General features: G+C 41.3%; 2 protein-coding genes across 2 annotated transcripts in view; one reads left to right on the forward strand and one right to left on the reverse strand.

Annotated features, from left to right (window-relative positions):
* PIK3AP1 (phosphoinositide-3-kinase adaptor protein 1) overlaps positions 1–12,861 on the forward strand; it is a 47,720-nt gene that overhangs the window by 23,028 nt on the left and 11,831 nt on the right. The window contains exons 3-8 of the mRNA XM_057425732.1: positions 1,515–1,654; positions 2,391–2,535; positions 4,406–4,548; positions 5,694–5,826; positions 6,420–6,616; positions 8,842–9,031. Coding sequence (XP_057281715.1) covers positions 1,515–1,654; positions 2,391–2,535; positions 4,406–4,548; positions 5,694–5,826; positions 6,420–6,616; positions 8,842–9,031 — 948 coding nt within the window. The remainder of the gene's footprint in view (positions 1–1,514; positions 1,655–2,390; positions 2,536–4,405; positions 4,549–5,693; positions 5,827–6,419; positions 6,617–8,841; positions 9,032–12,861) is intronic.
* The window catches only part of LOC130608085 (cytochrome P450 2C8-like), a 219,385-nt gene that overhangs the window by 14,820 nt on the left and 191,704 nt on the right, over positions 1–12,861 (reverse strand). The gene's annotated exons all lie outside the window — the stretch shown is intronic.

Consider the following 12,861-nt stretch of genomic DNA (forward strand, 5'->3'; position numbering starts at 1 on the left):
GTTTTTGGTGGTGGTGATGATGATAATAATAACGATTATATTCCTGACTGACTTGTAGCTTCACTGTTTGCAGCTAGCATGAACTCCTATAAAAGCCTGTTTTAATAACTTTGACTTTCTTGTTTTTTGGAAACTTGATGTACACAGAGACTGGGAGATTCTGAGTAAAACCGGGGCTGTTGTCAGCTTCACTGTATGGTTACCACAGGTTAGACAGTGCAGTTGGTCTCTCAGGTCTTTCTCATCAGGACTGAGCATTTTAAATAGAGCATTTCTTACTAATTTAAGAACTCTGCCAGTCCAAATTTGAGATTTTTATCTAGTAAATAGTTTGTACTGCTCTTTACAGATGTGTTTTACAGTAAGTAATAATAATAACAAATAACTTTCAAAATGTTGTCTTAAATCCTTGACTACTCTACAGTTTTCCAAGGTTTGGAAAATTTTGGCCATGGCAGATTGAGTTTTAAGAGTTCATGCTAGTCTTCTGACAAGGGGGAGGCAGTGACTTTCACACTGTGTTTTGGGAGACAGGTAAAAAAAGGTGTGACTCATGTGAATCAAGAGGTAGAAAGGAAAGCACTCTGCTAAGTAGATACAAAATCATCTGGTGTTTCCTGTCTCTAGTTGGGAAAAATATTTCCTGGCGGGGTAGACGCCCTGTAGTCTATTTTAATTCTTGCTAGTTTGTTTTTTTTCTGGCAGCCAGTGATATCAATTCAGTTTTTTGCTCTTTCATCAATATCCATGCTGGTAGTGGGAAGCAGGAATGAGAACACTGTTCTGTGCGCACAGATGGTAGAGTTACATGTGTTTACTTCTACTTTTGGATCTGTTTGGGTAGAGTATTCCTATTCTTCAATTCAAAAGCTCTGGTACATTTCAGTTTCACTCTTGTATAGATACAGGAGCTTATAGTTCCTGCTTGAGGAACAGGATCCCTTAAGGCTATTGTTTCATGTTGTATTTTGTCATCACAGTAATGAACTTGGGAGTTGGGGTGAGCAACATAAGCAGGATCCAGAAAAATTAAAGTTACTACTGAAAAGCAAGAAAAGTTGGTTTTCTTCATTTACTTTAGAAGAGGAAGATTAAAGACTACTGCCCATCCTACAATTTGCTCAGAGCACAGCTAGATTCAGATGGGTCCAGTTGCTGATCATTCTTACATTAGACATCTACATCCTAATTCTGTTATCTAACACGAGAAGGGACTATCCATCTCAGCAAAGAGCGGCACTGCTGTTTGTTTTGTTAGCATGCTTAGTGCTACAACAGCACTTTTATGTCTTTGTGAATGTTCCCCGGCCATCTTTTTAAGGGGTAAAAAAATAATGAAAGCTCTGTAGTTTCCCTTTCTTCAACTAGTTCCCCTTTCCTGAGCATTACATTGAGAAGGAAAGCAAGTTCCACCCCACCACCTCACTGGCTGTTTATCAGGATGCATGTGTATGATACACATTTTCAGCGAAGGGGAGTGATGTGATAACAAGACCTTGTGTGCTTTATTTTAGACTCAGGCTGTGACTCTGTGACTGATACAGAAACAGAAAATGAGAAGAACCTAACTGACTCCCACAGACTTGCCATGAGTGATGAACCCAAGAGCACTGGTGACCATCTGGTGGTGCAGCCTGATCGCATACGGTGTGGGGTACTGTATGTCTACTCCTTGGGCTACATTCTTACCATGAGCTGGAGCAACTCATGCTGCTGTGTAGTGGAAAGCTTTATGGGCCTGGGAATTAGCCCATAATTCCTGTTCTGTAACCTTTCCTCTCAGCCCCCATCCTCAGTGTCTCTGTTTCATGAGCTCAGGTCCCTAGGCCCAGAAATAGCTGAATAACATGCTGTGCCCAGTGCTATGTAGGCTGCAATGTCACTTACTGACAGTCTCGTTAACATAGCTGCTTAACTCCACAGCCTGGATGCAGTCTAATATGACAATTCTGATGCATGTCCTGTAAGTGACTCCAAAGGGTCACTGAAAAACAGCATTTCTTAGTATAGCATCTCCTCAGGTGGAAAAAGTCTAGGTTTCTTCCTTCATTTCTGTTTAGAGTGGGAGTGTGCTGCTTGAGAGAAGAGACTGATAGAGTTGAGACTAAATAACTCTATAAATCTAGCTTTAATCAGTTTATGAATCTAGCTGATAAATCTGGAGTTTTATCAGCTTAATGCATCTATCTATGCTGGTGCAAGCTGTAGGAGAAGCCATCTGTCAATATCCAAGGCTGGAAGATGCTCCTGAAAAGCATTCAGGGCCATGAAAATGACAGCTGATAATTTATGTGTTGGTTGCAATGACAACAAAATTCCTATAAAAGGGGCTTAACAAAGTAAGTGTTTTGATATTGTGAACCTGTGTGTTGTAATGCCTTTTCTCTTAGGTGAAGACAACAGTTTATATTATCATGAAATGTAAACTAGATGGTGAAGTGAAAACTGAAGTTGAATTCTCTCCAGAGAATGCATCATCTGTGCGTGTGTTGGCTGAGATGGAGAATGAGTACACAATCTCTGTGGAGGCTCCAAGTAAGCTGGACTGAGATTTCCCCCAACCCTCCACCCATTGCTTCCTTTCTGTTTCAACCTGCCTGTTATGAAAAGTGCCAGAGGGATAAGAGTAGAGGTTGCAATGAAAGAAAACTTGAGGCCAGGAAATCTTGAATTTGCATTCTCTGTGATACTTCTGTGATGAGAAACTGAGATAGATTTTTGCTGGGGGCTCTGTTTTTCCCTCAGCAGTGGCAGGGTTGCAGTGTGGAAACACCTTACTGGGAGTTCTGAGAACAGATTGCAGCTTATAAAGTGCTTTGAACTTGATTGCGTGTTATAACCACCACCACATTAGCATTGGCAGGGCACCAAGAGAATGTAAGTTCCAGTAAATAATTGCATGCGTATAACAGCATGTGTTTAATGTGTGGTGATCTCTCCGTGATCAGAGCTGAAACTGTTTATCCTGGTTTGCCTTTTAATACAGGTATGTTCTGTTCTTCTAGGTATTTACATTTACAAAACTGTAAGTTGTCTAAACTTTAGGTTCACTATAGGGAACTATAGGGGGGCCTATAGAGATGCTGGAGAGGGACTCTTCATTAGAGACTGTAGTAACAGGACAAGGGGTAACGGGTTAAAACTTAAACAGGGGAAGTTTAGGTTGGATGTAAGAAGGAAATTCTTTCCTGTTAGGGTGGTGAGGCACTGGAATAGGTTGCCCAGGGAGGTTGTGAATGCTCCATCCCTGGCAGTGTTCAAGACCAGGTTGGATGAGGCCTTGGATGATATGATTTAGCGTAAGGTGTCCCTGCCCACGGCAGGGGGTTGGAACTAGATGATCTTAAGGTCCTTTCCAACCCTAACAATTCTATGATTCTATGATTCTAAGATTTCAGAGTCCTACAGATTGATAGTAGTTTTGCAGCATGATTTTGTATAATCTACTTTGGTCTGCCCTCTTGAAGAGTTATTACGACAGCTTGAGAACAGAGACTAACAGCCATTATAGCGACTCCCATAAAGTCAGAGAGGTGGATTGATTTAAAGAAGGTGACTTCACCCACATAAAAATATTCAACTTAATCTGTCTAAAATCAAGACTTATAATTTAAGCATGGACCCAGAAATTAATCTTTCATTTTGAATTATAAACATGACCTTTGAATTATCAACATGACATTGATGGAGCATACAACTGTGTAAGCTCTGCAGTTTCTAGCATTAAGAGGAAATATATCTTTAATTCTTTTTGTGTATGACTGTAACTATTTCATAATTTCCTGAGACATTAATAGCCACCAGGGAAAGGTTAATTTCAGTAGGATTCAAAATACTTGTGTTTCAAAGAGAAAGTTCGGACCTGTGAATGCACATTAGATAAAGCATCAAGAAGCTCCCAAGGTGCAGGTAGAAGATACATCCTGTGAGTGAGTAAAGTTGCAAAGCTTGAATTCTTTTAAGATGATCTCCTTCAGATACTAATGAGGCTGACAAGTTGCAAAACCCCTAGTGTCTTTTCTGGTTCCTCTCCTCTTCTTCACCAGCTCTCACATTTTATGGCACTGCTCCAGAGAAAGCCAGGGGTGGAGAGATGTGAGGCTGTTTTTTTTTGAGGTGTGTGCTGTTAACATCAGTGGTCTAGACTACTGTTAGCAGAGGACCTAGCAGGTCACAGGTGAAATGCATCGATATAGCTATGAAGAAGGTAGTTCCAAAGTACTTTATTACCTAGTGTTCAAACCAACATCGTCTCCTTTTCTTCATGACTCCTCATGAATTCAGTACAACAGAACTGTTTTGGTATCCAGCTGGCAGTATCTGCAGACTCCTGCTATCCTCAGGGTATTTGATGCAGACTCATTCACATTTGTTCTTAACGGTGATGTCTTCTCTTTCTTTTCAGATTTAACCCCTGGGACAGTGCCTCTGCAGATATATTCAGGGGACTTGATGGTGGGAGAAACAAGTGTCATGTATCATACCGACATGGAGGAAATCAGCCGTCTGTTGGCTAATGCAGCCAACCCAGTACAGTTCATGTGCCAGGTAATGACTAGCAAACAGCTGCTTTGGAAACTAGCTTTCTCAGAGACTAGACAAGTGGAAATGAGAAAAAGAACTTCCATGAAGTAGCTCTTCTGAAGAGAAGAAATGCAAGGTTATTTAGGGATTTTCACATAACCTTAACATCCCCTTTTAGGAAAAGCTTTGGTGCTTTTCCTGTCTGGAGCAAATAGCTGCTAAGGTGACTCAGGCTAGCCAGCTAACAAAAAAATGCAGTCAATCCTCATATTCAGACCTTGATGACTTGAAAAGATCATCAAGATGACAGAACTTGATATAACAGAAAGTATCATAAAGGAATAGATTGTTTGGAAACTTGTACCTAAGGGTTCTTTGAAGAGATGTGAATAGGTAGCAAAGATTCATACTAACTGAATGAAGTAATGTAAAATGATTTTATTATTAGCACTTCTTTAAAGCCACTCCTCAGTTCTCGTATCACATTTTGCACAGTTGGGGTACCTGAACCCTATTAGAAGGGTAAATCTTGCACAAGAAGTTCTCCAGATGTGGGTTTGTTTTGTTGTTTTGGGTTTTTTTGGTTGGTTTTTCGGTTGGGTTTTTTTTCCCTGCCTGCTGGCATGTCAGCCATCTAGTGGAAGCCTACAGAGTAGTGTTGTTAGACATGAGTATACCTGGGGCAGGAGAGACTGTCTTTCCCTTCCTTTTTAGTTCAAGTTGTGGAGCAGTTGGCACTGGGCTGTGCCTCTACTTGGTGAATAGGCATGCAGTTTTTGGCTAAGAACCAGTTCAAAAGCCAGACCCAGAGTGTACAAAGAGCAATTCAAAATGAACTAGTTCATGCTTAGACCAGGAGTGACACTTCACTGGAACAGTTTCAGAAGTGAGAGTATACCTGTCAAGGAATTAGGAAGTAATGGTTTTCTGTGCTTCCAGTTGCATGAGTGACTTTCTCATTGTCTTGTTCTGGAGAGTGTGGTTCTTGTCTGCTCAGATTACTAATAATTTGTTTCTGGATCAGGAAGCTATTTATGTTCTTTGCTTGGTCTTCAGTGTTTATGCCTACTGTTTTATGATATGTGCTAAATAAAGAAACACCCTATAAATCTCACCTTAACTGAATCTACAGGCACCTTCAAACAAAATCACTTTCCATTTACCTCTAGGCCTTTAAAATCGTGCCATACAGTGTAGAAGCACTGGACAAACTATTGACTGAGTCACTCAAGAAGAACATTCCTGCCAGTGGCTTACACCTGTTTGGAATCAACCAGCTGGAGGAAGAAGATATGACAACAAGTAAGTTGAAAGATTTTTGTTTTCATTTTAAACCTCGCCTGTATTAGTTGCTCTATGTTGGAGCTGCAAGTGTATGGTACCTGTACAGGCTGTCTCAAATATCTTGGATCTCAGCCAGGAAGCTATATTTCTATAGAAGGGGGATTGCCATTTGGGTTGGGTCACCCTTTCTTTATTACATGCCATCAGTCTCACTTCCTTGCACTACAACAGAGGCCATGGACAGCTCCAAACACTACCAAAGTCAAAAGATGATGCTCCCAAAAATGTCTCGGGTATTTTGTCCCTTGTTCTTCTCCCAGCCTTGTATGTCATTCTCCAGCCCAGTCCTTTACCCCCACCCCCATGATTCTGTTTGAAGGTTCACAGTGGGCACTCAGCAGTTGGATTGTGTGTGAATCACCATGACATGATTACCTTACAGCAGCTGGATTCTACTGGTTTGATGATCTAAGAGGTCCTCGCAACCCTGGGATCCTACATATATTAAGCTATTAGAGTACCAGGCTCCCCACTAAAGGTCATAAGACTTAAGCTTACTGGCTCTGCTGCTAGAGAAAAACTTAGATTCTAACAGGTTCTTGTTCTCACAGATCAGAGGGATGAGGAGTTGCCAACACTGCTTCACTTTTCTGCAAGATATGGGCTGAAGAACCTCACTGCCTTGCTGCTCACTTGCCCTGGAGCTCTGCAGGCCTACAGTGTAGCCAACAAATATGGTCACTATCCAAACACCATAGCAGAAAAGCATGGCTTTAAGGACCTTCGCCAATTCATTGATGAATATGTGGTAAGACAAAGCAGCAGTCCTTCTGCATTGTCCCACAGCAGGTGTGGGCAGTGGCACCAAGCTTGTCATTTGGTGTTGTGGGAGCAGGAGTGAAGGGGTAATAAAGGGAGCAGTGTGTTGTGGTAGGGTGTAGAATACAGACATTCAGCCACACTGAAAGGCTGGAGGTCTGGGTCTGTGGAGGTGGGGATGTTCTTGGAGGTTTTGCACAGAAACAAATAAGATGGAAGCAGAGACTGCCATGGCTGGGTTTCCTTATCATCCATTCATCTAATGAAGTTTTGGCAGGGATGTGGTTGATGCCTGGTGTACTCTTCTAACCTCTGAACTTGGGAAAACTACATACCCTTCATCCCACTTACATTAGGGAGTAATACAGGTACAGGATACGTTTGGGAGGGTAGAATCTGAGATGTTCTCTGATTAATCAAAGTTCAGTCTGGATTGTTTATTAGCTCATTCACAGCTGTTTTGTGTTGTATGCCTGCCACACTTGAAATCCATTTCTTCCTGTGTTAGGATAGCTGTCCATCCCCTGCTTGTTATCTCTGGTAGCCCAATTCACAACTCGGTTCTCTTTGAGCTAACCCCATCCCTAGAAAACATCACTCTAACTTTTCCAGATTATGACATGGACCTGACTCCAGCTGCACCAGGCAGTTGTTTCTGTGGGGTCATTTTGTGTGCATGGGGATTTATCCTTTCTTTTCCATTTGATTTGTTTCCAGCCTGTATACTTCAAAATAATAAGCAGCTCCTTGACTCAGATCACATGAATTATTGAGCAGATTTTATTTACCTTTGCTTTCAGCTGAAAAGTTGTGCATAATTGTCTCTAACAGTTGTCTGAATGGTGGGTGATAGATCTGCCAGCCTTAGTGTGGTTCTGCCAGCCAATTATGGTAGTGTTTAAGCTCTGTTTAGGAGGCATGGGTGGCTCTTACGACTTGGGGCTTGCTTCATAAGCATGAATTTAAGGTTATACGTAAGAGCTTCTTACAAAGACTGTTCTGATATCAGGAGGGCTGCAGAAACTGTAAGTTGTGTGATTAAATCTTTGCATTGGGATAAGTGAGAGGTGCTTAGGAAGTCCTTCCAACCTCTTATTGCAGTACTGTACTCTTCCCATGTCCTCCTTTCCACCAGCACACTAAGAGCTGTGTTAAGAGTAGGTCCTGCTTACTGACCATCAAATTATCTGTGCAGCTTACTACCAGAGCACACAAATTATCTGCACCACTGTGTCCACTGCAAGGTAGTGACTAGAAGCATGACTAGTATGAATATCTGAAAGTCCCAGTAAACCCAGTTACCTAATTTTCTCCCTGGAAAATGTTCCTCTGCACCTTCCTGAAGTATCCCATGAGCTACCTGTCTGACCTATTTTGACTGTGGGAGAAAGCATGTGCAGACAGTTTTGACACACATGCCCTGTGGATTGAGGTGACTGCTGTGGATGGAAGGATTTCTTACAGTGGTGCAACCGGTTAAAACGGCTGTGGTTGTGACATAGTTGGAACCTGGGGAGGAGGCTGGAAGGAAGATTTGTTTTGCTCCTTTGCATCATTTGGTGGAGATCCGCACTGCTCTTCCTCCACCCCATGCTGCAAATATGTGAGAAAGGGTTCTGCTGTCCTGTGAATTGAAAGTGCCTATATTACACAAACAACTGCCTGCTGTGAGGTTTCCTGTTACTCTCACAGAAAAGGGTCTGTGTACTCCCACTCTGGGTGTTACATACTGCTGCTAATACTAGGAAACTGAAACCAAATCTACACCAAAGCTAAAACTTTGCTTTCTTGTAAGTGCTCTGCATATGGCAGCTCATGGTCAGCTATGCTTATCCCAAAATAGCCTTTGTCAAGCATTTGTATTTTTAGAATGAGCTTTGCCTATGTTTTCAGAGTTTGCAGGTATCACGTAGGACACAAAATTGAGGGGGTGAGAGTCTGCAATAGCTATTCAGATGTATGTCAGCACCAACTTATATCACCTTCATTACCCATTATTACTACATAGATCTTGAAGGCTGGGCCCAGCAGCTGCAGTGGGGATTTAATTCTTTTGAGAAGCCTTAGTCTTTGGGAATGGGCTGCTTTAGAAGACATTTTCCATCAGTGATGGGAGAGTGTGATATCTTTTGTTTGCTTCAATTTCCCAGATTCTTCATCTAAATGAGACTTGATAATTTTTTTTTTTTTTTCATTGCCCTCCTTCCTCTCCAGGAAACTGCAGATATGCTGAAGAGTCACATTAAGGAAGAGCTGATGCAGGGCGAGGAGGATGAGTCTGTTTATGAGTCCATGGCTTATCTGTCCACTGATCTGTTGATGAAGTGTTCCTTGAATCCTGGCTCTGATGAAGAGCTTTATGAATCCATGGCTGGATTTGTCCCTGCTGCCCCAGAAGATCTTTGTATGTATATTTATAGTATCACGGAATCATAGGATGGTTTAGATTGGACGGGACCTCTGAAGTTATAGATCAACCTCCCTGCAATGAGCAGAGACGTCTTCAACTAGATCAGGTTGCTCAGAGTCCCTGTCCAAGAGGCCTAAGCTGATCTGTCTCTCCTATACATATCAGTGCCTCAGCTCAATTTCAGAGTAAGGGCTGATTACAGCTTTTCTGCTCTCACCACAAGGAAACTATACTCCAGTTCCGAGCTGGCTGGCTAATAAAATTGCTCTAAACCTTTCTCTGATTGGCACTGTACAAGGTCAAGAGATGTTTTCCTCAGTGCTTTGAGGACTCCCTGAACACTGAGCAAGTGAATTAGCATTTGGAAGAGACCAAATTTTTACTGTCCTGCTTCTCTCTCTCTTGTGATTCAGGGAGTTAAGGACACTGGTCTATAGCCACTGGTGGAAGATGTGTTTTTCTGACAATGGGGAAACTGAAAAAACAAGAGCTGAGCTCAACAACTTGAGAACAAAAGAAAATGAACATTTAGGAATATGTACTGAAAAGATTATAAGTGCAAAATCATTATTCTAATCCACTTAGTTTATTACTAAAAATATAGAGCTAATTCTGATAAATATGCAGATGTTTAACTTTTCCACCATTCCATTAATATTCAGTGAGGCTGATTGAAAATATCAAGCTAAGCACCTATGTTAAGCAATTGTAAATTTGCTGTTCTTACTTATCTGCATATATTTTGTCTAGATTCATTTCACTGATATGTTTTATGGTTCCCTTGGTGAGCAGAGAATCTAGCTAATTAAGTACCTGCATAAGGACTTTCAGTGTATCGGCAGTTTTAAGTGTGCTGCTTCAGGAAGAAAGTTTACTTACTGAAACAGTTATGCTTATAGCTATATCTGCCCTGGGCTAGTTTGCTCCTGTTTTAGATTAAATGATGTTATAAAGCACATTTCCATTGACTATGGAGTCCAGAAGACTTTGTTGGTTCTCCACCTGAAATCATAAACTCTTTTCTGAAGCTTTGGCCTCTGCAGGGATAGTTTTGCTACCAAAACTAAGATTATTCTGCCTTCAGGTGGAGATTAAGCAGTAAGCCTGCTTGGACACCTAAGGAGCAAAGCTACTGCTGTTTGCAGTAATGGGGGTGAGAATTTCTAGATGTTTGGAAGCTCTGCAAGCAACCAGTGCACCCCTGATGGACTAAGTCTGTGGAGGGAAAAAAAACGTGCTTAAAACCACTAAGTCCAACTTATCTTCTTCCATCCTGAAATGTCCAGATCTCTCAGGAACTATGAAGGGGATAATCTTTCTTTTGTGGATGCAAAACAAATTCCTTGCAATTTACCAATTTTGACCTGGACTCTAAAAAGCCTCTCTGAAAAGCCACATTAAGTTAAACAATTCAAGTACATAGGTTATCCTGCCCATACTTACTCTGACTGATGGATCTCAGGGAGAGGCTGGCTGGTGTTTTGGATGAATACACAAAACTGAGCCTGCTTGACTGGCAGGCACAGGTATGGAGAGCTAGGAAAGGTTGCTATGGGTGGGAAGGTTGTGCATTTGAAGCCTAAATCAGGCTGCTTTCCTTAAGCCTCCTCAGTAGCAAAGGTCCATCAGGCATATTTCCTGATCAGCAGCGTGACAGAGGTTTATGGGATCAGCATCAGAAAGTTCTCCTGGTATGCAAATGTGCTGCAGGCTTTGCAGGCCTAGTAGGGCTAAAAAGGCAAAAACTCTTTAGCTGCCCCTAAAGTAGATACTTATGATTCCTTTACTCAAAAGCAAAGCTGAATGAGTCTGTGTTTTGAAATGTTTTCCTCATCGGTGAGATGCTGTGTATGGCTTATACCTCAGCAAGGAATGTGAGTGTGTTTCCTGCTTCTTAAGGAGTTCTCTTGAGTGGAATGTAACAGAGATATGTGTTCAGGAGCAATACAGTAGGAGTCTTTTACTGGAAAATCCCTGTTCTTATGTAGTCTGTTAGTCTTTGCCTGAAGAATATTTACAGCTTGTCTGACCAGTGCTTAAAACCTACCTGTATTGTAACAGGTAAGTTTAAATCGGTACAGCGTTCAACACTTAGATTGGTTCTCTCAAAGTGAAGGTCTTTCAATATTATTTAGAATACCAGCACACAGGCAAACCCTCACTAAGATTAATGGGTGCTGTGTGGTTTAGAACTGCCTTCACAAATAAAGGCTTCAAGCTTTTGTACTGACTTAAAGGTTTATGAGGATGAAAAACTCCCTAGGACATCATAATCAACTTCCACTGAGGTACTTTCTCAGTGTGAGCTCTTATGTAAGTAGTTATGGCTGTGGTATACAGGACAATACCTCGGCTATTTTAAGCATAGCTGTATTGTGGCTGAATGCCCATTTGTTATGATCAAGATGTGCTTCCACCACAGTTTTTCAGACACTGATCAAAGGAAGGTTATATACCACAGGGTCAATTTTTCTGGCAGGATCTGGTTTGAGAATAAGGTATTGCAGGACTGGAGCCATTGTAATGAGTCAAAAGCAGTAGCAGATACTTGAATACTGCAATGTTCTGTTAGTTCTTGTACTCTTCATTCAATTTTCAGTGTGTTTCATGTGTTGTGTGTTTTTTCTCTCTGCATTTGGTCCTCAGAAAATATTTACAGAGAGTGCAGAAGCTGTGCAAGGGCCCAGTTTTGCTTAAGCTGGAGATGCACATACTTGTGTTGAGTTGCTAGTTGTCCCTTTGAGATAAATGATAGAATTAAAAAAAATGGAATTTCATTCATCTACAGAACACTGCCTCTCTTTCTGCTGGAGGGGAGTGTTCTTTTCCAGGTAGGTCTTAATGCCCTGAGTAGTGTAGATCATAAGGTACTCCTAACCAAATCAGTGGGAATTTACTAGCCCCTGCTGTTACCTTGTTTGCTATTTTTTAATGATGAGATTGAATTGCCTTATTTAATTTTTATCATTAATCTAATTGTTTCTGCTTTGGAAGAGCACCTTCCTTCTATTACGCTTTTCAAATACCTGTAAATTCAAACATAATAATTTTCTAGAATATGCTGCAGGTTGATGCAGGTTGCAGGTAAATGTCACCTAGCTGAGTCACACAGTCTCAATAGCAAAAAAGGGAGAGTTATCCCCGTCATATCAGTCTGGTAGTATTAACTACAGCATCAGATAAAGTGCTTTGCTTTTACTGCTATCCTTTCACCAGCACCTCCTGCTGATTTTTGCAAAATGGAGCATTTTAAGTAGGCTGAAGTTGTGTGCAGCATGGGCTCTGAGAGCAAGGACTCTTGAAAATGTGGAAACCTGTTTGATCTGTGTGAAGATTAAACTGCCTGGTGTGTGCTTTACGCTGTTTTACCTGGGGAAAGAGGCTGTATTTCCTCTGTCCAAGGTCAAACAGTGTCAGTGGCTAAGGGCTGGTGGAAACAAACCTGGATTCTTAGCACTGTTTCCATATCTGTGAGTTGTGTGACACTCAGACCCTAGACAGTGAGAATTTCATGCAGAGATTTAATCCTTTATCCCAGAGAGTTTCAGCTGACTGAAATTTATTGTCCTGTAATTTGCAGACCTCCAGCACCTAAAGAACAGATGTTAGTTCACATATAAGTTGTGATGCTCTCTCTCTTGTATATCCCTTCCACCCTCCACCATTTTTATTCTCTTAAGACCAAGCTTTCAACACTGCCCTTACTGATTTGTTTTTTTTCTTTATGTAATGCAGGAAACAGCAATCTCCTTGTTATTCTTGAGCAAACTGAGAGAATTGTGCACAAAAATATAACTGTTTATAAAGTTCTGAGTTGTAATTTA

This window comes from Pezoporus wallicus, unplaced genomic scaffold (assembly GCF_028554395.1).
Source record: "Pezoporus wallicus isolate ANWC-B61680 ecotype Strahan unplaced genomic scaffold, APGP_CSIRO_Pwel_v1 contig_7892, whole genome shotgun sequence".
Lineage (NCBI taxonomy): Eukaryota > Metazoa > Chordata > Aves > Psittaciformes > Psittacidae > Pezoporus > Pezoporus wallicus.